Source organism: Oreochromis aureus, linkage group 8, assembly GCF_013358895.1.
Source record: "Oreochromis aureus strain Israel breed Guangdong linkage group 8, ZZ_aureus, whole genome shotgun sequence".
NCBI classification, from domain to species: domain Eukaryota; kingdom Metazoa; phylum Chordata; class Actinopteri; order Cichliformes; family Cichlidae; genus Oreochromis; species Oreochromis aureus.
In genome coordinates, this window is record NC_052949.1 from 19,306,256 (window position 1) to 19,330,474 (window position 24,219).

Genomic DNA, 24,219 nt, shown 5'->3' on the forward strand with positions numbered 1-24,219 from the left:
AAATGTTTTTGGTGTTTAATGCTTTGACATGCATTTTGTTTTTAAAATGGGGTATCTGCTGGTCTTCAAAGTTAAAGCAACTTCCTCTTTGTCACTAACAAGACCTAAGAATTTTTCACAAAGAAAACCAGACTATTGTTAGTTGCCATTGTTGCTTTCATTTTTGCTAATGGGATGTCAGTCATTGTTGCAAACCAACAGACTCAGTATTTACTGTGTTCCCTCTTGTTACTCTTTATTTTATTCACTTATCTAGCCGATGGACTGATTGGCTTATGCCATGACAAGGTGTCAGTTATTCCTCTATCCAGAATTCACAAGAATAGCTGCTACTTTTAAAATATTGGTCAGATTTTAGTCTAAATCACGCATATGATCACCTGCTGAGATTTACCCAAACTTTGCTCAAAGTCAGGATCATATTGGTCATTTTACACACTGTAGTCAATAAACTTTGGTGCTACTACATTGCTGACTTTCTGGTTTAGGTTTTTTTCCTGTTAAAATTATTTATGACACAATGAATTTACAATTGAGGTTAGTTTAACAGAAACTAGATTGTTGTGGCTTTTAGTCCACAACTCGTTTCAGTTGTGGTTATATAGCACCAAAACACAACAATAGTTGCCTCAAGGTGCTTTATATCTTAGGGTAAAGACACTACAATAATACAGAGAAAACCCCACAACTAGACAAACCCCTATGAGCAAGCACTTGGCAACAGCGGGAAGGAAAAACTCACTTTTAACAGGAAGAAACCTTGAGCAGAAACGGGGTCACGGCAGTAACTAAAGAGCTTAATCTAAAAATGTAATTGGGTTTAGGGTTTTTTAACACCTGCTGTGTCCATTTAAATTGAACTCTTGAGTGTTTCCCCCCTTTGGCGCGGTTTGTTGGTGCAGGTGTGAATACAGTCATCTCGGGTGCGGACCAAAACAACTACAAAAAGACCCAATTGGAGGAGGTGGTCTCGGTATGATTCCAAATGAACTCCAGATCAGTTCATTTATGGTGTGAACGTGTTCCCACCCCGATCCGAGCCAACTACCAGGTTTACGTTACAAGTTTGAGCTAAAAAAACCGTCCCGTACCAACGTATGCTCAATGCGGGAAGGTACTGTAGATGTGCAGAGGTCTGTACAGGCTAACGTAAATTCTCAGTTTTCTGACACAGGACCTTCTTTGTGTATTTAGTTTTGTTGTTCCTGCCCCAGACACATTTGGCCAATAAGCAGACTGAACCTTCTCACACTACAGTTCACATCACTTAGAGTTCACTTAATTTTTTTGTCTGCATGAAAACAAACCCAGTGTTGCATGTGGAAAAGCTACAAGTTTACAAATTTGTTGACTGATTCAGACCACAGTAAAAGAATCATAGGTGGGAAAACTCCCTCAGACTTGAATTTAGATAAAATTTTTAAACATGTTTTTATATTTTTGGTGGTTTGTTTGTGAATCAGGTAGTTAAATGTCACTGTTTACCTCACCTGGGCCCTGCAGAAACCCTTGAATGCACAGTTAATCGAAGCTACAAAACCTGAAATCTCATGTTGTTGTTTCGTCCAGCAAAGCTTTATGTAACAGCAGCTTGAGCAGATTTGAATGCAGAAGTTCATCCAGTTATCTTTGAATTGACTTATATATGTTTTGTTTTTTGTGCTTTGGTTTGTTCAGATCACTCCCTGATGAGAAGATAAAATCTCAGGTGATGTTGGACCCATGCCTACAGGTCACCCCTGATCCAAGCCAAAGTCCAGAAATCCCCAAGTCTGATGGGCAGAGGCAGCCACCTGGTAACAATGCCTCTGCCCCTGCCTCTGAGCCACGCAAAAGCAGAGTTCGTGAGCGCAGACGAGAGGGCCGCTCAAAAACTTTTGACTGGACTGAGTTCAAAATGGAACAGAAAGAAAAGCCCGTAAAAGAACGAGCAGACACAGTTGACCTCAGCTCATCGTTCTCCACAACCACCTCCTACTGTTCTGCCTCCTCTTCTCCCTCCTCCTTGGCATCATCTCCGGTCTCTTCTTCCTCCCTCCAAACCTCATCTGCATCAGCTGCTCACCCACCTTCAATTACAGAAGAAGCAGAAAAGGAGAACGTTAATGGGGGAACTAGCAGTACAGCTCGCACACCAAATACTGTTACTGTAACTGTGATTTCAACGCTAAATGCTACATCACCAGTACAGCAACCAACACCTGGAATCCAAGAGCAAGGAAAGATGGAAGTGGATCACCCTGCTGCCATTAGTCCAGCCAGTGAAGACAAAGACAGCAGAAGCTCAGATGTTCAGAATGAGATTGAGCAGCGATGGCATCAAGTGGAGACAACACCATTAAGGGAAGAGAAGCAAGTACCAATCACCACTGCCTTAGGAAACTCTGAGAGACTGCCACCGCATGAGCTTGCTGCTCTACTAGACAAAGAGGTGAGTGTAATCCGCGTGGGTTATATCATTAAAATTTCTCCTCACCCTGAACCTGTTTTTTCCTTCACACTGTCAACAGGTGCTTGCTCATGGGGGAGTCGTCTCATTGTTGGGGTTTTCTCTGTATTATTGCAGGGTCAATTTAAAGTGCCTTGAGGTGATAGTTGTTGTGATTTGATGCCGTATAAATAAAATTAAATACAGTTTGTTTTTGGACAATTAGACATGTCTAGTTCTTGAGATTGTTTTTTCATTTTCAGATTCAATAGGAAGTTTCATACTGGACACAACATTAAAGTCTCAGCTCTCAGCTTTAATTTGAATAGGTTTACATCAGTACTCTGTAGTACTGTCTTACCCTACACTTGAAATTTATCCAAAGTTTTAGAAGCCTTCAAAAATGACATTTTTAATATTTTTCTATCTTTTCTGAGATCTTTGCACTCGTAGACCATCAAAGATGATTGATCAGAGGAAATAATATTTGAGTATTTGGCTACTTGCCTGTTTGTTCATGGGGTCAAAATTGCATTTTAGGACTGGATTTGGTTATTTGCTGAGTCTCTGCATGTTTTAAAATGGTAGTAGCATTTCATGTCTTGAAATGGATCATGCTGCAGTTGCTGTTGTGCCACATTTTTATGGCTTGCTGTGACAAAAAACCCCAAATGGCTCAATTATGAGCAGCTACATCAAGATTATTTTTTTCCTGCCTCCATCCATTTGTTAAGCTGTTCCTACTGTGTGTTTTTTATCATAAGCAAATTTGTTTGGTGTGATCAGGCTAATTGAAGGAATTCATTCCAGCTTTGCATGTTGTTTTACGTGTTGCACTTCGTAATCCACCTGGTGATGAGAAATGCTATACTGTATATGATCTCCTTTATTCCATTAAAAAAGCATCATAATACTTTGTTTCAAATCACTTTTGTGTGTTTATGCTTGGGGCGCTGTTTTTAAAGTCTCCATCTCATACATTTTTTTTCAAATTATACATTGAAAACTGTCAACCTGAAAAAGTAAAAAATGCTAAACTGTCCAGATGTTTTCAGTTATATATATATTTTTTGGTTATATTTATTTTATAACAACACCCTGTGCTATTTGTTCATTACCTCTTCGCCTCTCTTGACAGTTGGGACAGAAGCAGAAGGAGCTGGACCAACTGCAGAAGCAGAACAACCTCTTAAAGGAGCAACTGGAAAATGCGCTAGTGAGAGAGCAAAGTGCCAGAGAGGGCTATGTACTGCAGGTAACTGCACTCTTTATATATCCTGCAACCTTATTTTTCTTTTAAATTGATGCCACAACATGAATTAACTTAAAGAAATGTTGTGGTAGAGCGGTGTTAAGAATTGCAAAGTAAAAGTATATACTGTACTAACAGGTGTGTGGGTGCTTATTCTCTGATATTGCTATGCGTGGTTGTGGTTTTCTTAGCATGAGATTTTCACTAACTGTTTTTTGATGGAGTTTCACATCTCATGGGAAAGTAACTGATTTGATCTGATGTGCTTAAGGTAAGAAAGAGGATCAATAAACCTCACGCTGTGCTTTTTCTCTCTGCATGTGTCCTTTCGCAGCTTGATTTCTGCATGCTTTGTGTTTCTGAATAAAAGTGTGTGATTATTGCCTTATTTTTCTTTTTCTTTGTTTCTTTTTTTTTTTTTTTTTTTTTTTTTTTTACATTAAACATTTTTAGGTCATACCATGAAATCACATTATGTTTGGTCATTTTGTTTTCTTTTAAATCACCATATTGATCACCCATTTAAGTTTTTGGTTAATTGTTTTTTTGGGAGGTGTTTGAAGGTGACTTCATCTAAACCTTTCTGTTTTCAAGTGACCTCTGAAAAAGCACAGTAGAAGCTTGAGGGAAAATTTGCTTTCCTAAAAAAAAAGAGAACAGTTATTTTCTTCCTGGTAAACCCCGAGATGTGGCTCTCTGTATTTAGTAGAGGGGAAAGTAACGTGATGATATTAATGAAACTATCTCATCAATCTTTTCAAGAGCGCAACACCTCCTACGTCTTCACCGCACAGAGTGCCATGGCAACACTTGCACAGGCTTAATCAAGATTTACAGGGTGAACTGGAGTCCCAGAAGCGCAAGCAGGACCTTGCACAGCAACAGATCCGGACATTGAAGAGAAGCTACACCGAAGCCCAGGATGCCGTAGAGCGCCACGAGTCCGATATTCAGGCTTTGCAGTCTAAACTTGCATCTGCGATGGCGGAAATTTTAGCAAGTGAACAGGCTGTGGTCCGGATGCGGAATGAGCTCAGGCTAGAGCAGGAGCGTTCAAAAGAACAAGAAGAAGAATACAGTCATAGTGAGGCTACCCTACGAGCCCAGCTGAAGGACAGTGAAGACAGACTCCGTGAAGTAGAAGCCAACCTCCTGGAGAGAAACCAGGCCCTCAGGCAGCTGGAGCGCCAGCAGGCACTGCAGCGAGACCACGTGAGGGAGATACAGAGGTTGCAGGAGAAGCTGCAAGAAGTGACTGCTCGACTAAGTGCTACAGAAGAGGGTCAGACACTGAAAGAAGAGCGCCTTAAGCAGGAACAGCATAGCATGCAAGAGAGTCATGAAAGAGAGAGACAGAATCTGTGCAAAAGATTAGCTGAAGCTGAAACGGCACACAAGGAAGTAGAGGACAGGCTGTTCGAGGCTGAGCAGCAGGTAGAGGCCTTGTTAAGGGGTAGGCGGGCCTCAGGAGATGCAGAATGCAAGCAGGAAATGCTGAAGTTGCAAGAAGAGCTGGCTCAAAAGGCTGACATGGTTGAGTCACTGAAGGAAAGTGTCCGTAGACTAGAAGAAGAAAAAGGCCATCTTACGTGTCGTTGTCAGGAACTCATCAACCAGATTGCTGAAGCAGACCGTGAAGTGAACAAGCTTCGGACTCGACTGGAAACGGAAGAAGCAGATTACTACACCTTGGAGCATTCATATGAGAGGGCTACTCAAGAGTTTCAGAAAATGAGCCAGTTCCTTAGAGAAAAAGAGGAGGAGATCAGGCAGACTAAGGAGATGTACGAGAGACTGATGGAACGCAAGGAGGAGGACCTAAAAGAAGCACTTATTAAAATGACTGCACTTGGCAACAGCTTAGAGGAAACTGAGCTGAAGCTGCAAGCCAAGGAGGAGCTTCTCTGTCAAATGACTCAAAGCCTCTTGGACAAAGTTGAGCCTTGTAATGCTGAGAAGGATCTGCAAGCCAAGCTTGTGGTTGCAGAGGACCGCATTGCAGAGCTGGAACAGCACCTCAATGCCCTACAGCTGGGGTATGCTAATCTACACATGGAAAGGCAGCAAATCCCAGAACAGAGTGAGGAGGAAAGAACATCACCCTCCTCATTATCAAACGCAGAGCTTTCTCTAGACAATACATCTACAACAGAGAGCTCCCCAGACGATAAGGAGTCTCAGGCTAAGAGACCAAGGATACGTTTTTCTAGTATTCAGTGTCAAAAATATGTCAATTTCGAGATCCTGGACACTAGCCAAAAAATGAATCGGGATGTAGCTGAAGACATTGAGTTAACTAAAGGAACAGCTACTCCTGACTTCACAGCCCCACATACTAATGACCCAGAGAAGTTTATTTCTATCATACATGCTCTTGAAACGAAACTGCTCGCCACAGAAGATAAGCTAAGAAACCTAACACAAAATCTGGATAGGCAACGATCCACCCAAGCAGAGGACTTGACCGATATAGATTTAAAGATCGGCGAAAAGGATTCTTGCCCAGAGAAAGACACTAGTGATGCAAGTGGTATACAGAGTAGTGCTGGCATTAAGCATTGTACCAATGCCCTTGTATGTGTGGAAAATGGTCGAGAGAAAGTTAGGGCTATTCTCAGTGGCTCACATGAAACAGATACACAGCTGCACTCGTTGTGTGAGATAGAGAAGGATTTGTTCAATGCATCGCTGTACCTTCAACAGGGACAAAAGATGTTGGAAGAGCAATCACCAGCTTTCCATCCAAATCAAACCCCAGAGACTGTAGATAAAGAGGCAATGCACCTCTTTGCCAAAACCTTGTCCTTTGAGGCGATGGTTTTGAACAAGATGGCTTTGTTAATACAAACGTCAAAGTCTGACCTCCTGCAGGCTCTTACTGAGATCTGGGAGGACATTGAGCACATTAAAAGGAGTGACAAAGATTGCTTGGCTGTAGTTTATGCCGATGTCTTGACCAGGAAGCTGATTTTAGAAAGTGGGTTCTGGAAAGAACTTGAGAAAGCAGAGACGGATGTTGCTAAATCCAAAGAGGGTGGTGTATTAGATGATGTAGATGTTGATGCCAAAGTTGCTTTCAACAACTTCATTAAAGCAGAATTAGCCTACTCAATTCAAAACCTTAAGCTTTGCTATGAGGAGAAATTCAAAATACTTAAAAGGGAGCTAGCTGTAGCTCATAAAAACCTCTATGAAAGGGAAATGGCTTTGAAAGCAATTATTGAAGCTTCTAAAAGGCCTGATTTGAAAACGGTCATAAAAGAAGTCAAAAACAACTTTGGATTCAACAAACAAAAGCTGGCGGACATTCACCCTCCTGAGCTTGCTCCGTACATGGAGCAGATCGAAATAGAAGAAGCTAGAGACTTGGCTGAGGAAATCGTAGACAGACACTTGGCTGGTGAAATGCCCTCTTGTGGCATTGACTCTGTTGAATCACTGCAAAATGCTCATGAAAGCCTGGCTAATGAACTTCAAAGACAAGCAGCGATCCTCCACAAGTATGCCCAAGAACTAGAAAGTGGCGAAAGCCATCCCGGACTGCCTAAAATGATCCAATCTCTTCTAGGACACCAAACCTCACATTTTTTCACGAGTACCTCTCTTTGTATGCGTGAAGCCCTCACCCAGGCTCAAGTGGCATATGTGGCATGTAGGTTACGGGCCATGCATGAACAAGATTTGGGCTATTGTAAACAGACCAGTCAAACTATGGATGATCTCGTGCAGCAGCATGCACGCAGTGTCACTGCAATCCAAGAAAAATATGAAGAGTCTTTACAAGAGGAGCGCCAGAACTTCAGGCAAATGGTGGAATCTCTCCAGCAGGAAAATCAGACTCTAAAGAGTGAGATCAGCAAACGTGTGAATCAGCTCTCACAGCAGCAGCAGCAAGTGGTGTTCTTAGAGAAAGAGTTTCAGAAAGAGACGGAAGACCTGAAGCAGAAGCATCAAAGGGAGCTGAGCCAAGCAGAACAAGGCCGTGCCTCAACAGAGCTGGCCCTCATGGAAACAGCAGCTGACAGTCAACGAAAGTTAGAGGTTCTGCTAGCAGACATGGACACAATGGAGGAGAGGCACGAGAGTCATGTGAGGAAACTTGAGGAGCAGTTTGAAATGAGGGTTTGCGAGCTCCAGCATATCCACAAGGACAACATCGAAAAGTTACGTTCAGAGTATGTGGAGAACATTCAGAGTCTCAAAGATCACCAACCTTACGATCAAAACCCTGAGGTCTCACAGCCACCTCCTTATGAGGAGGCTGCTACGCCAATGGAAGAGGAAGAGCAGGGAAAAGGGGATGATGATGTACAGCACATATCAGAGGTCGACTCCATGGTGGTTCTGAAAGACCGCATTCAAGAACTGGAGACTCAGATGAATAATATGAGGGACGAACTGGAGAACAAGCACCTTGAAGGAGATGTGGCCAGCCTGAGAGAGAAATACCAGAGAGACTTTGAAAGCCTCAAGGTTTTTGCTCTTTCATTTTACCATTTTAGTGAATAAACTCTTTTTAAGGGAGAGAGATCAGTAGTTATATAGCCAAAGAAAAAAGTTAACTTTGATTCTTTGATTTCTAATCCTCAGTAACTGGTGATTCTAGTAACTGAGGATTAGGAATTGGGAAATGGTGTGATTTGAGTGAAACATGTTTAAATTGAACAGTTACATCATGATTGTAACTGGAGCTTTAAAGGATGTCCTGAACTCCTAGGTGATAAATCATAACCACTGTGGTAACTGTAGACTGTATATAAAGCATGGAAATGGGCTCTAGGGCAAACCCCTTTGATCTCTAACAAACTGGACCAATGAAACTTCCCTTTCTGTCAGTGTAAAGAAGTTTAACTACACATTTAATATCCCTGAGATATCTTTATACAAGTAAAATAAGCGTATTTTCCACAATATGTCTCAATAGTTCTTTTACATCATATAGAAAAGCTGCTGTGTTAAAAGAAAGAAATCTTTCAGCACAACTCTTTGGGCTGAAGTTGTAAGAAATAAATGTGTAAAATGACACAAAGTTCTGGTAGCTCATTGCCCAGACTTCCCTGTAATTGTAAAGGAGAAAGTTTTTAATGTTACAGAAAATTGTGTCTTTATAAAATAGTTGCTTCAGTGTAAAAAACCAAACCAAACAAAAACCAAACATAAATATCTATAGTAGATGGAGGAGGGGTTTTTTTTCTGTCATTCAAGTCTTTAGCTATTACTTAATTACTTTGGTATGGTATGAATGGCCAAAGGCAGGCTTTTATCACCGATGAGCTGTGACACTTGTGAAAATACAGCTAAATGTCCAAAATGTACGTACTCTTTAATATTTTCCAAAGCTATCCAGTGAGGCAGATTGCCGGGCAGATTCTGGCCTTCGGGCCTTATGTTTGATGCTGCTGCTTTAGGTTTTTAAAACTGATGAAGTGTCTTGAATGTGCAATATTTCCAATGAACAGCAGGGGGCGACAACTTTGGTTTACATATAGAAGTCCTCAGGAAACACATTCGTAATGAGTTAATGGCCTCAGCATATTGAATACAACAGGAATTTATTGTATTGTTTCTGTAAGTTAAAAATCTTGTTGGCCAAAATGCTGTTGCCATCTGAGCTTCAAAAGCTTGCTCGATGAATGACATCAGTAGGTACGTCCATCTTTTATATACAGTCTCTGCTAATGAAAGTGTTGCTAATTAATAGACTAATAGAATTAGTCTGTTAATTAGACTAATAGTCTATACAAGACTATTAAATTGATAGAAGTTTTAGAATTATGTTTCTAAACTGTTTTTATATCTATATCAATCTATACAGACATATAGATATAAACTATGGGTTTGTTGTCTCAGGAAGGTTCTGATCTTTCGGTGAGTGGGTATTCTTCAAATCCTGCCGATCAGCTGGGGACATCCTTTTTTGTTTCAAACAAAGAAGCAAAGCAACCAATAGCTGGTTGTCTTGAGTCCTTTCTGACACAAATTGTATTTCAGTTTACTTTAAATACTCATTTGGGCATCAGTAATCATACCATTTCCCACTTTCAGAATAAAGTAGCCTATCAGAGTAAGAGTCTATCAGTATAAAATGCAGCTTGGCTGACCTAGAATCTCTATGCTTTACTCGCTCTGTTACTAACATAGACAATTTCTACTTCTTGCATGGCCTCTATCACTGATTTTTGCATGTAGTCGAGTGAGTTATAGATAATTTACTAAATCTGTAGTCAAAAATTAAAATGTAGCTGCAGTGAATGCATAATTCTTTTCGCAACGACAGATTGTTGACTTTTTCTTCCCACTAGGCCACATGTGAGCGTGGCTTTGCCGCAATGGAGGAGACGCACCAGAAGGTGATCGAAGACCTCCAGAGGCAGCATCAGAGGGAGATTTCCAAACTCATGGAAGAGCGAGAGAGGCTATTGGCTGAGGAGACGGCTGCCACGATTGCTGGTAAAGAAAGCGTCTCATCGCTCGTAGCTGCTGTGCTTTGAAGACTGTCATACAGTGACTTGATATATGTGCTCTCTTTTTTAATGTAGCTATTGAAGCTATGAAGAATGCGCACAAGGAGGAACTGGAAAAAACCTGGCGCTCCCAAATAAGCGGACTGAACTCTGACGTCGATGAACTTCGCTTACAATACGAGTATGTTTTTTACAAGGGGAAACCTAAACTTTGCATCCAGTGTATTTACTATATCAGTTGGGTGTCAGCATTTAATCTTGACTGGGGCCTAAAAACTGTACTGATGTCTTGCAGTTGCTTTTGGGGAAAAAACAGTTTTATTATATGATGAAAGAAGCTTCTGGGCTGTGAAAAACACAAATGCATGTTGACACTGATTATCTGACTGTGTAGGGAGGAGCTGCAGTCCATCCAGAGAGAACTGGAGGTGCTGTCAGAGCAGTACTCTCAGAAATGTCTGGAGAACGCTCACCTGGCTCAGGCGCTGGAGGCCGAGAGGCAGGCCCTCAGGCAGTGTCAGAGAGAGAACCAGGAGCTAAATGCACACAACCAGGTCAGACTCCGCAATCCTGCACACGTACTGTGAATACAAACCTGTTTTTGTCCACAGGTTTGAATACTTCTCCATTTTTCTAACAGGAATTAAATAACCGGCTGACTGTAGAGATCACTCGGATGCGCTCCTGTTTTAGTGGGGAAACCGCTCACTCGTCGCTTTCCCAGGGCAAAGATGTGTATGAACTGGAGGTATGGTTAAACAAGCACACACACAGATGCTCAACTCATGTTGCTCTACACCCTAAGTGCCTCTCCCTGTCTTGTAGGTATTGTTACGAATAAAGGAGTCGGAGATCCAGTATCTCAAACAAGAAATCCACTCTCTGAAAGACGAGCTACAGTCTGCTTTAAGGGTAAGCAGAGCCGGTCTTCATCTCCCTGAGAATGATTTAAAAAAGCTGAGGCCGTATATTCATCCCCGATCATTTTACCAGGACAAGAAATATGCCACAGACAAATATAAGGACATCTACACAGAACTCAGCATTGTTAAAGCAAAAGCAGACTGCGACATCAGCAAGCTGAAGGAGAAGTTGCTCATTGCCACAGAAGCTTTAGGTGAGAGGACTGTCGATGGAACAGTTACATCCGGATATGGTGAGTAGAAAATGCTCAATTTGACTTTAATCTTTGTTATTTTTAGTTCCCATTTATATCCAGATATCCGTGAAGTCTACTAACATGGCAACAACCAAAGGCTGAGAAAAACTGTGTTTATTATAACTATGTTACAACCATCCAACCAACCACCGTTAGTGCCAACCGGGGATTGTCTCTTTTTGGATTGCTGTTGGTTTGAACTGGGGGAAAAAAATGCCTTCAATCTTCGAAATGTTTTTAACATTGTGTTGCTATCTTTATCCTTCCTGAGAAAGATGCGTCTTCCTCTTGGTAAAGTTAGGAAAAATTGTTTTAAGATTACTGCTTAAATGCGAACAGATGCTGTCCGTTATATATCTTTTGAAGAAGCATCATCACCTGAAGGTAATGTTAATAATAGGGTCTTTATTGTGCTTTTAGATATCATGAAGTCCAAAAGTAACCCAGATTTCATGAAAAAAGAACAGTCGGCGAGCTCCAGGCATTCACGAGGTTTAAGGTCAAAGGTGAGTGTTTGCCGTGTCATTTGTTGCTTCTGTGGTAGAAACGTGTTCAGAGTCGGTCAGAGGTCATGTTTTACTGAAAGTGCTTCAAGTGTTTCATCTGTCTGTTTTATCCGTCAGTCTGTCACCGAGCAGGTCTCATGGGATAGCTGACACTCCCATTGTGGGGTGATCCCTCCCAACCCCCGCCCCAACATATGCTGTAGGTATAATGTGATAGACAAACAGCATGCCCTACATGCCTACCTACCTAACTACGCATGATTTCATCTCCCCTCTGACCCCAAACTCTTTCTTTTGGCTCCACCGTGAGCAATCGAAATATGATATTTCAGCTGAATATCAGAGGTGTGAGGGTGTTACTCATCAAAAGATTTTTGGTTAGAGTCCTCTCCTCCTGCGACTGCAGAAACGGTTAAAAGATGAAAAGAAAATGTAGCGCTTTCACATCAATGAAGTACTGAACTGTGCTAGGTACTCACTGTGAGGACTCCCAACTGTCTTTTGTTTTTGTTCTGTGTCGTTTTTCTTTATTTAAAAATGTTTTTTACATTAACAGTTTTTTTGTTTGTGGCTGTTTGAATCCTCTGTTTTGGTGTTGTGCATACTCTTACAGTACTGTGCAAAAGTCTTGAGTCACCTCCTCATTTCTTCATTTTGCTTCCGAGGAGCCAGATGTTCAGTTGTTTAGTTATATTGTGGTCTTGACCAATAATTCTTCAGGCTTTCTGGGTCCTTGTCCCCAGTACTTGACTATTTTCAGATGAGTATTTTCCTGTTTTTAAGCCACTCAACACTGGCTTGAATCTTTAAAGTACAAAAGAAGGCAACTAACTAAAGGGTTTAACCAGTTTGGTTTACACATAACTTGGAAAAAAAAGTGTTTTTGCTATTTCTTTAGTTAAAACCCCAACAAATGCCAAGATAACACAGTTGGACAGGCATAACAAATATTCTTACATCAATAAGAGAGACTGTTTCGGCATGGTGTGCAGCGAGTCCTTAAATGTGATTGAAATGGATAAAGAGAACAAAAGAAAAATTTGTGACCTTAAAACAAAAAAACAGGACAAAATCCAGCCGAGACCTGACACAGATGAGAGAGATATTTGAAGGTTCATCAGAAATTGTCTCAGGAAGCCATTCTTAACTGAGAACTTTACCTGAAGACTACTTAAAGAAAGCAGAGGAAAGCTTGGCTAAGAGTTTAAGCTGTGTTGCAGAGTAAAGGCGGTGATATCAAATATAAATTGCAGCACTAAACTTGCCATTTTTCCAAGCAGAATATAAATAAATAAGGGCTGGCTCAAGACTTTTTCTCTGTACTGCATTTATGTGGCATGACCATATCCATTTATATTTGTTCTGTACGTCGTGTGTTTTAACCTAAAGTGTGTTGAGCAGAACACATCTGGGATTAGAAGCTGTGACTGTTTTGTTGTTTCTGACTTTGTGGGGTTTTTTCCTTTGTGTCTGTGGGTATTTGTGTGTTTGTTCTTTTCTGCCCACATGCGCATTATTGTCTCATAACAGTAAATGACTTTGTCTTTAACAGAGCCTGAAAGAGGGACTCACTGTGCAGGAGCGCATGAAGCTTTTTGAGGCAAAAGATTCCAGAAAGATTTAACCTGAAAAGTTTTGGGGGGGTTTTCTCTTACCTGCCCTCTGTTTTTGTTTTTGTTTGTTTGCCCCGGCCGTGCCAGCATGGGCTGAAGATGTTGGGTTGGCGGAGATCAAGGACTTTAACCTATCTGTTCTAAACCTCTTCCACGTTTTAGCTCGATCTTGTCTCTTATTTTAATTCTTAAAGTACATTCACTTACGATCAGGCCAAGTTGGAGTTGTGTCAAATGCGCTGTGAGAGAGATTAGATTACAGCTTTTCTGTTGATCCTCCAAAATGCCAAAACTGACAGCAATACATAATATGAATAATATATAAATATATCCCAATATTGAATTAAGTATCTGCTGTATTTTATTATTGTAATAGTGTCTATATCTAATAATTTTTAATGTGCTTAATGTTGCACCAGTTCTCCTGTACATAACTACTGGACACATGTAGAATATGGTTTGCTATTGATTGTTGGGGCATCTGCTGTACTATTTGATTGATATTGGAAAACAATGTGATGCTTACCTTGATATGATGTATGAGTGTTTTATAAAACGGTGTGTCTGCGTGTGGAAGTGGGGGGGGTGAGATTGCACTTACCTTTTGACTACTTGAGGAGGCTTGTTTTTATTCGTCTCAGAATCGGTGTAGTGACTTCCAGTCGATTTATTGCAGTGCAACCAAACATGCTGACTCACGTCACATTAGGTGACCAGCCGTGATTTGTTAGCGATACTGGAATTTATTTCTAATTTCTTAAATTCCGACTTTGTGTTTGCTCAGTTTGGAGTTCAGTGTGAGAATTCTCATCTCCTTAAAGCTGAACCTGTTTTTTGGATTTGCATGATCACGTTGCCTCCTTTTCCTACTCTTTGCTTTAGTGTGGCGCTCTAGACAATTATAAGCTTTGCTTTGCAAGTCCTACTGTTGAGATGCTGAGATTGAGTTGTTTTACTGTAAGCGGCAGTCTTGAAGCACTTGGCCCAGTCCCTGACCTCTTACTGAAATCTAGTCGTGCCTCAACTGAGTGAAGAATATAGACATCCATGAAACCTGTGCAGCTATGGATACACACTGTATAGTATTCAAACCACGCCTTGTGTATATAAATATATGCCACACGGAAGACTTCTGTGTTTTGTTTTAAAACTTGTACCTTGCTCTCTAGCTCTATAAGAAATATATATGAATATTTTTTATTTTCATTTGAATGTATAACGTCAAATAAATGAAGTGTTTAAAAATCTTTGGCTTGTATTTTTCTTTTTACAGACTTCAGATTCAGCAGTTTGTGTCCTGTAAATAAACATAGAAAGGAGATTGCACCGACTCCTTAAAATATTAATGAAGACATGTGTATTTAGCTGTAAGGTGTGAGTCTGTGGTGGATGAACCTACTCACCGGACATTTGAATAAGTCCACCTTTCCAGTACCAGGTTGGACTCCCTGATTTGCCTTCAGAGCTGCCTTTAATTCTTTTGTAGATTCAACAAGGTGCTGGAAATGTTCCTCTGAGATTTTGGTCCATATTAATATGATGGCTTCACACAGTTTCCATGGTGAGATCCCATAGGTGCTCTATTAGATTGGCATCTGCTGACTGGAGGCCTTTTGAGTACAGAACACTGAGCTTTGTGCCATAGTGCATTACCCAGATAGGTACACTGTGGTCATAAAGGAATGGACATGGTCAATAACGGTACTCGGGTAAGCTGTGGTGCTTAAATAATGCTCAGTTGGTTCTACGGAGTCCCACGTTTCCTGCTTTCCAATCTTCAGGCTTACCATTCTCTGATCTCGGGCATCAAGACGGTATTTCTACCCAGAGCTCACTGATAGTTTCTCTTTTTCAGTCTCTGAAGAGATGTTTGTTTGGGAACCTCAGCCTGTCTGGCACCAACAACCATGCCACATTCAGAGTCACTTAAATCACTTCTTTTGCCCACTCTGATGCTCAGTTTGAACATCACTAGGTTTTCTCGACCATGTCTATGTGCCTAAATGCACGGAGTCAGTGTCACAACAGTCAGGATGTTCAGTGTCAGTCGATGTTACCCAGTGCTACCAGTGCCTTGAACTCCAGAATCCATTGCTGGATAGTACATTGGTTATAATTTTAAAAATTTATTTTTAAATTTCTTAAAGTTTATTTTTTAACAAGTTGGAGATGAGTCAGTCTCTTCAGAGGGATGAACCACTTTGGGTCAATGTTGTGGATTTTGTTCTTATCAAAGCTAAAAAACGGGAGGTTATGCAGGCCTCTGAATATGTCCTGATGAGTGGTGAGATCATTTCAATTCAGGGTTTTGAGAACCCTCAAACATAGTGCTGGTGGGACTTAGCCTGAGGTCCCCTTACCCAGTGACAACTGAGCCACATCTCCAAGATTTGCATCCGGAATAATAACCACTTCCAAGGATTACGTTCCACGAAGCTGGAGTTGGGTTCAGATAACTTAGATCCTTTTCAAGTTAACCTGTTTCAAATTATTCAAGTTTTGTGTGAATCTAAAGTGCAAGAGATGCTACAAAAACAAAGAAATGCAACATTACATGAGCTACACATACATATACTTATTATTTTACAGCGATTTCTTCATAAACAGAGAAAAAAAGCCCCAGGAGAACTTCTGGATGTTATTGACTAAGAGATTGAGATACCTAAGAGTTGAAGAACTTCCAACCTCTTCACAGCTGAATGACTTGAGCATGTTGAGAGACAAATGGAGTTTCTGAACCGCAGGGAGGATCAGGAGGGTTCATAGGTGAGCACTTGCATTGTGGTGGATGTGTGAGATGTTGTTGGTTTAGAGCCTCCAGGATGTCCAGGTCTCTGAATTCTCCACCTTTTAGAGACACAAACTTTTTCTAGCTCCGCTCCAGGTGTTTCAGCCTAAGCGATCCACCTGGGATCACTCTGATCTTGTTCTTCTACAAGTTGATTGTAGTTTGTTATCAGGGATGATGCTGAGAAAATATAACCAACATCGTGCAAAAGATCACCCCGGTGAGTTTCTGCCGTCATCATTCGTGCTGGATTCCTTTGTGTCGTCAGCACTAACCTTAGGGATGCTCATCTGGCTTTGTCCACTTGAGGGCGCTATCAGCTTGGCTCATACTGTTCCTGAAACAAGAAAGAAAAAACACCCAAACAGGCCACAGACGCATGTTTTTCTTATTTAATTTCACAATCATTATCAAGGTGTTGCTTTTTCTGGATGCCTTTGCAGAAATTTTCTGTAAATTAAAGGCAGATTTCTTTTTTCCAGCCAAGGAGAAAATCACCAAATCAAAGATTTATATTATTCTTTCATCTTCTCCTCCTTCTACTAATCTTAGTAATACAAACTACCTTGCACTAATAAAGACTTTCAGCACCTTCATTCTACCCTATATAATCATTGCCTCTGGTTTAATGATCTATTCATCATCATTATTATTATTATTATTATTATTATTATTATTATGTATTTATGGGGATTTCTTTAAGTATTTGTTTTTTTCTGATGGTCATAGGAGAGATCTAAATCTACTCTAAATTGTTTTACATGTATAACAACAATAAAAAACTATTCTATTCTAATTATAAGAATAAGACCTAAAATAGATAGAAGAAGAGGAATGTTCATCTTGCTTAGTTAGTGCTCATACAGTTTCCGTGCACCCATCGCCTTCTGCTTATCCACTTCAATCACCTTTCCCAGCTGCCATAAGGCCGGACAGGTCGGCTGTCTGTTGCAGAAACCGAAAACATAAATTCAAAGCTTATTGTTCTTTCTTTAGCAGGAAAAAAAAACAAAAAAAAAACGTGATATTGCAGGGACTAAATCTTGAATTTGCTGTTAAAATGAGCGGACAGTCATTTTTGGCCTGACCTCTTGAGGTCGAACATCGAGCGGTGGCTCTTCTGGTCGTGGCAGCTGACCTTTGCTGCTGCGTCTGGAGTGTGATGGTGGTGACGGGGCTAAAAGACATGGGGCAGCCCTGCTCTCTGCGTCAGTCCTCGGGGGAGACAGGTCTCAAGTTTAGTTTACGTGGAGGTTAGCCCTGCAGCCTTGACCTTAGTACGCGCACAGGTAACCCGGCCGATGGCGCTTTGGCTTTAGGAGCTGCTTCACCTTTAGCACAACGTAGGCAAATTCAGGTCACGGTGCCTCTTTGGATCTATTTGTCTTTTTTTTCTCCCCTGTTTTTTTTTTTTTTTATTTCTATCGATATAGACTACAATGATAGCATTTGGCTTTGTGATTGCTCACCATGCAGCAAAATGTTCAAATTAGTACCTTTTCTTTGCAAATATTGATTAAAATCTTCCCATTTTTCATTATTTTATGTGTCTTAACCCCTATTTTGCTCCGTTTTTGGAAAGAATGGATGTGTTTGTGTGTGTAATCCATTTTATTTTCAGCCCAACATGACATCCTCCATATAAAAACATTAGCCTTTAAAACAGTTTACATTAATTACATTTATTTTCAGTACAATATTTACAAATCAGCTCAGAGGATTATCTCTCGTCATGATCATTAATGTGCACGATTGTTTAAATTCGCCTGTAAAAAAATGCTGATGTAACATTTTTTAAATGTCTAAACGTCCTTTAGTGTATCAGAAAAAAAATCCTTCTCCTTCAGATTTTTCATTCATTCTCTGTTTACTTTATAAGGTGCAAAAGGTTCTGTGAACAACTGAGAAAAACAGCGACAGTCTTTCTTTTCTTTTCTTTTTCCAGCCGATGAAAGTTTGAGACATGCCAGTAACCAAAAACAAAACTACACGTGAACTGCTGGATGGGTTCGGTTATTTTGCAGCCAGAGGAGCAAGCAGAGCTTCAGTTGTCGGTAGCTGTTAAAGGGCTTGGGGGACAGTGGGCTTCGAGTCGCTGTATGGATGGGGGTCTCTTTGGGGGTTTGGCAGAGGAGGGGATGTCGGTGAACACTACTGATCGGCCGTCGGGGCAGAGCAGGACGCTGGAGTCTGCCTCACACTTGGTGGTTCTGCTTGCCCACAGAGCCTCAGCAGGACTGGGCCTCAGGCCAAGGCCACCAGGAGAGAGGACCTCCGTGTTCACCACTGACGCCTGACTCATCTTGATCAGCATGTCCAGCGACTGTTTACGACTCTCAAGTGAAGCCCTTATCACCTTCCTCTCGCTCTCGTCCTCCTCGTCCTCTCTTCTCTCTATCAGCTCCTCGTCCTCCTCCTCTGTCTCAGTTGCGTTTTCCTTAAGACCCCCATCTTCCCTCCTGCTCTGATCGCCAACCGACTCCGTTGAGTCCCTCTTTACCGACAGGTCGAGAGGCCCGTCGCTCTGGCGAGCTGTTCGCTCCAAAGCCTGGTGAATGTGAGAAAGCTCGCTGCGGATTTTGTTAAGGTGCTCCCACAGATGTCTCTGGGCAGGAAGGTCTTCCTTCTCTAGGTGGGAGATTTTGCGCTCGGCCTCGTGGTACTCCTGCAGTGCCTTGGAGAGGTCACCGAGCAGAGCAGCGACTGACTCAGACGCCCCAATTGTCCTGGCGGCAGCTGAGTCCTGGCTGTTGGGTCTTCCACAGGTTGACAGAGAGGATGTTTCGCTGGTGGGGCTGATGAGAGGATCGTTGTACCACAATTCAGTGGGCCGACCTTGAACATGAGCATCCTGCAAACTAAGAAAGAGTGAAAGAAAAGAGTTAAATAAATACTCCTAAGAGGTTTAATCGACACCACAACTACTACCTATTTTATAACGAGAGCAGTTCTGAGCTGTTTACCTGTCCGAAGAGAAGAGAAGTTTGTCTGTCCCCACATTAAGAGTCGATGCAGTTTGAATATTTTTCAGAAGGTCTAAAGTCAAGCCCAAGTTTGGCTTCTTCTCTGCAGGGGCCTCTTGGTTTCTTAAAGGAGCTCCTGCCCTCTTCAGACCCCAGCTTGCTCTGCCTTCCTTGGCTGCAGCCTGCAGTTTATCCCCCAACCTGTAGCCCTGATCGGGTGAGTCTCTCTGAGGTGACACCCAGCCAGCGGGAGTGATGGTAGATCCCGGCCTCACAGCAGGCACTTTCCACAGATTGACTTTGGGCTGGAAGCTGGACAGAGGACTTGCTTCTAGCGTGTTTGTTGATGTCTTGAGAGGCTTGCTTGCGTCGCTCTGACTGGATGCCTGTCCGAATGTGTGCTCGCACAGGAAGGGGTAGTATAGTCGAGGGGGGATGAGAGCTCGATCTGCGTGTGCGCTGGAGGCTGGGTGTATCAGCTGAGCGGCTGAGGCCAGGAAGGGGAGCTGGGCGAGCTGTGCGTGGGTCTGGGCCGTGACACCGGAGGCTGCGGTGGGAATAGCTGAGTTCATGTAGGAGAAAATGCCAGGGCTGATAGGATAACCTACCCCAAGCACCGAAAGGTTAAGCCCAGTGGGGTCCTGGTAATCCACCAGGTTTGGTGGTGGGGGGTAACAGGGGATTGAATTATTCACTCGAGGCTGAGGACCTTCAGCTTTGGCCTTAGTGTGGCTGGATGCCAGCAGCCGCCACTGCTCCGACAGCAACCCGGGAGCTGTTAGGCATGTCTTTGATAGCTTATAATGTCTCAGTTGGGCCTCTACCTCCACAGAGCGGGCGCGTAAAAACTGATCTTCGAGGGAGAGCATGTCATCAAGCTCTGAATCTGGCTGTTTGGTTTTCTTCCTAGTGCTTTCTGCTGCTTCACCTCTGTCGCTATCACCGGAGCTTTCTTTGATCAGCCCAGCGATCTCTACTACTCCCTCTCCTCGCCCCTCTTCATCTTCTGGTCCCTGGCTGTCTCTGCCCTCGCCATCCTCCTCCGCAGACCTCCTCTGACCCTGCCTTTCCTCAGTGCGAATCACCTGCTCTAGCTCATCCTTTCCGGGAGCGTGCAGGCCGTGGGCCTGCTGAAAGGGCCGGAGCTGCTCTGGGTGCAGGATGTTGCCCTTTTTATACGGCCAATCTGACTCTATAAGCAGGGACAGGGAGTTCTTGCACAGGCTGTACTTCATATGGTTGTACAGGTGAGACTTCTCCATGCAGGTGAAGGGGCACTGGAAGCACTTGTAGTTGTAGGGTTTGCCCCACGGCCGGGGGATGTAGTGAGGCTTCTTTGGCTTGCGCTCCTTGTGTTTGCTGGCTGACGTGACTTTGCAGGTGTCATCCTTGGACATGGTTGAGTCTTGATATTTCTAAAGAGCGTGTGATTTAAATTTTGACAATTCAAGCTAGACTTTGAGATATTTCTTTTGCGTCAGAGTACATTTCATTTGTTGTGAGGTTTTCCTTAATTTTGCGGGTAGGTGGCGATGAAGAAGAGCATCTTCTTGGTAAAATTGCAGCTGTACCTGTGAAATAAACAAGAGAGTGGATCATGAATGAACGCACAGACTGTATATATGATGTTTTGTTCTCTGCGAGTCAGAAGGAGGGATGCGGTTTTCATTTCTGTAAGAAAACAAACTATGAGAGGTAAAGTTCTGCGTGCACTGAAGGGCGATTTATGCCATTATGCGCATATGTGTATTATGAGAGAACATTTGTTTTCTGCCTAAGCTGAGGGTTGCCACTAACCTAACTGCAGGGAGGCCCACGCTGCTCTGTTCTCACTGTACCTGCCACTACTCATTAGTTCCAGTGCAGTACCAGGCACTAGCAGGGCCCAGGGCTGGGGGGCAAAGAGGGCTGTCACGGGGGACTCTGCACCTGTGCAGTGGGGTCTCACAGCATTCACAGCCCTGCTTGAGTTCTGGGGCCAGGCCCTCGAAGGCCGGCTACAGGCACCGCACGGCCATGCCTGGGATTGCACAGCGCTGGTACGCAAAGGAGAGAAGTTGGGGGTTTGAGGCCCGATTCCTAATGAGAGCCTGGCATCATGCCTATAGGGCGTCATTAGTGCTAGGACTGGGATCTGGGTCAGGACACGGTGCATAGGTTCCACTGCCTCGACTTACTAGCTCTACATTTAGACTGGGGTCATACTTGTTAGGCAATATTAGCAGGGATCACGACAGGTAGCATTTTTTAAGAGTAGATTTAATTGAATTTAATTTCCTTATGATTGGAAAATATCAAAATATACATATATTTATTTACAGTTAGACATGTCTTACAAAAGAGGCCAATTAAACCTTTAAAACTTGAGCACCTTTAAATATTATTACTGAGCTTTTACACTACTTTTAAACATAATGCTTCGTTTTATGAATAAACAGGCAGATATATTGTTTAATTTTATTTTTAATTTTCTTCTGCATGTGTTAAGCAGGCTCGTCTTTTGAATTTCCACTCTCTCTTTTTTTTGCTCCTCTTCATCTTTTGTTATTTCATTAGTTCAGAATTTAGTTTAATTAACATCACTTCATTCCAATCTTTTCGGATAAATTCAAAAACATTTTTCTCCCCATCTGTGAAATTGCAGAAACTTTGTGATCTCTTTGTACTGCGAGCGAAGCCATTGGGTGAAGCCTGCAGTGAAAAAGAAGATGCAAGCAGGCTAGTGCTCACTTTAAAACACTCTGCTTTGGGGGCTTTTATTTTGCTGTTTTTCCTCGGGTCTCTCAAGATGAAAGTCTGCGTGAAGTTCAGGGTCCACGCTGAGGTAAAAAAGAAACTTCACCAACTCCTTTTTCTTTAATGCACGAATCTCTTCAAGATTAGAAACAAAGGAGACCCAAGCCAACACAGTGACGGCGTGGATCACCATCTGTGAGTCCATGAGACGAAGGGTAACAAAGGATGGCTGCTGCTCACCACTTTCCCAACTGGACCCCCAGAACTGGCCCGTTAGTGGGTGACCATTTGATTGGTTCACATGTCCACCCCGGGGCTCTGACCTGAGCTTTGGGCTTATAATGGAGTCTAACAGCTGCTGCTGCGAGCCAATCAATAAAAATCATTTTTACAGTAGATTTTTTTCCCCTCTTCTGGCCACCGCTATCCGCTCTCCTCTCCACCGACTGCGCTCTTTGGCCCCCCCGCTGCCCATATCTGAACCCTGTGGTCTTGTTTTAAGCTTTTAGGGACAATGATCAAACAAGCTTAACAGCTTGAACATCTATTGTTGCAATTAAGGAGGCTCGCCACACTAAAAGCTTTGACAAGTTACATGCTACAGCAACCACACCGCTGACAGCAGAAAGGGACTGGCTGATTTTTTTTTAATGCACAGGAAGTCGATGCACGCAAAGACTGCAGGGGAAATTATTTTTAAGCTCTCGTGTTTAATAAATTCATAAGTTAAGTTTAATACTTTACCTAAGATGATAGCTGGGGTGAGCTGTCACTCCTTCTTAGAAAAAGTTCTAAAAAAAAAAGAAGACAAGAAAATTTTTATGTTGACTTTCTTCTATGATTAAAAAAACATGAATTTACTGTAAATTTACAAATCAAGTAATATTGATATATTTACATTTAATTTTTTTAACCAAATTTAAAAGAAATTTAAATGATGATGACTTAAAATAAGCTGACAATAATTCATTTTAACACCACAGAAATGTATTTATCCATTAATATCAAAATATACATATATACAAAAAATTCTCACGTTAAAGCAAAATAGTAATATAGTTTAATTAAATCTATAAATAATGACATCAAAGCCGACTTTTTTCAAAATTAAAAAAACAAAGGCATACAGCAGGACATAAAACAGCATCAAACATTTCTGCCCTGCAAACAAAAGCAGCATTTAAACAGGCCTCTTCTTAACTTCCCTCTAAAATATCTCTCAGCCTTCACAAACAAACCTTGCTTCTTACAGGAAAGGAGGAAACGTATTCATTCATACCTAAAGTAAGCGTCCCGGTGTGGCTGTCTGTCACTCCTCTGCAGCGGCAGGGCAGCGCGTCCCGCTCAAATGGGAGCGCAGGAGCGAGTGTGGAGATATATATTGACTGGGAGCATTACCCTGAGGCGCTACAATACAGCAGCTCCCCCCCTCTCCACCCTGTTTGCTCCCCCCCTCTCCACCTCTCTGGATTGTCAAGTGTGGTCTCCACCTTGCAGTCAGAATGCAATATAACAATTTACACAATGCTGGCAAAGGTTAGGTTAGAGATGGCTTCTTGTTACAATGTAACAGAGGACAGAGAGGGTTAAATCCTCCATAACTGATACGTAATACTAAGAAGACTGACTTCTAAGGCTGACTCTGGATATTCAGTATTTTATTATATTGGATTATGAGAAAAAGCTCTTATGAATGAACTATTTTTAGGCTTTTTACTTAAAAATTGTTTAAAACTTCCTTGATTCTAATATCTGTGGTTTTAATTATAAGCCTTAAATTTTTAATAATCAAAAGCCACCAGAAAATATTCCTTCTTTTCATCTTATCTTGTGTATACTAAGCGTTAAAGTCCACAGTGGAGGTAAAGGTGTGTGTTGTGGAGTGGTTAGTGGCTGTTTCCGCTTCACCCGTCTTCACCTCCATCACCAGCTACGTTTAAGGAACCTGTGCTGAGGATGATCAGTGCAGCGTGTCGGGGAACGGGTGGTGTACGCTACGAATCTCATCCACAAACAGTGACTTAGACATGACGCTTGCATGCACATATTCCCAGTTTAATAAAAGACGTGTAAACAGTGTATTCCTTTTATGTATTCCAGATTAGGATGTTTGCAGTATTTTCCAGGTGAGAGATATGCTGACATGATTTGTGGGCCTGTATACAGTACATTTAGATTTGCCTGTTTTGGGTCAGGTTTGTCCTCCAGTTTCATCTGAAAAGTCTCCACTTCTACAGGAGCTGGTTATCAACAGGTTTTTGGATATGCAAAAATATTGCCTTATCAAGAGCTTTTACAGCTTCGAATTCA

The 24,219-nt window shown here is 42.1% G+C and overlaps 2 protein-coding genes across 6 annotated transcripts in view; one reads left to right on the forward strand and one right to left on the reverse strand.

Annotated features, from left to right (window-relative positions):
• si:ch73-103b11.2 (early endosome antigen 1) overlaps positions 1-14,669 on the forward strand; it is a 52,577-nt gene extending 37,908 nt beyond the window's left edge. For 4 of the 5 annotated variants that reach the window (XM_031739301.2, XM_039616812.1, XM_039616813.1 and 1 more), the window contains 11 exons: positions 1,678-2,431; positions 3,567-3,683; positions 4,443-8,153; positions 9,983-10,130; positions 10,220-10,325; positions 10,539-10,698; positions 10,785-10,892; positions 10,970-11,056; positions 11,138-11,300; positions 11,724-11,809; positions 13,362-14,669. In XM_031739301.2, the coding sequence (XP_031595161.1) occupies positions 1,678-2,431; positions 3,567-3,683; positions 4,443-8,153; positions 9,983-10,130; positions 10,220-10,325; positions 10,539-10,698; positions 10,785-10,892; positions 10,970-11,056; positions 11,138-11,300; positions 11,724-11,809; positions 13,362-13,433 (5,512 nt within the window). In that variant the 3' untranslated portion in view covers positions 13,434-14,669. Of the gene's footprint in view, positions 1-1,677; positions 2,432-3,566; positions 3,684-4,442; positions 8,154-9,982; positions 10,131-10,219; positions 10,326-10,538; positions 10,699-10,784; positions 10,893-10,969; positions 11,057-11,137; positions 11,301-11,723; positions 11,810-11,926; positions 12,009-13,361 lie in introns of all 5 variants that reach the window. The other variant, XM_039616811.1, reaches the window with a different exon arrangement.
• A 3,585-nt stretch (positions 14,670-18,254) lies between these two features.
• On the reverse strand, positions 18,255-22,675 carry prr35 (proline rich 35). Its single transcript, XM_039616799.1, has 3 exons — positions 22,654-22,675; positions 19,174-20,744; positions 18,255-19,068 (listed from the first exon to the last, which is right to left on the reverse strand). Exons 2-3 carry the CDS (start codon positions 20,568-20,570, stop codon positions 18,255-18,257), a joined length of 2,211 nt encoding a protein of 736 aa, XP_039472733.1. The 5' UTR covers positions 20,571-20,744; positions 22,654-22,675.
• Positions 22,676-24,219: the final 1,544 nt, after the last annotated feature.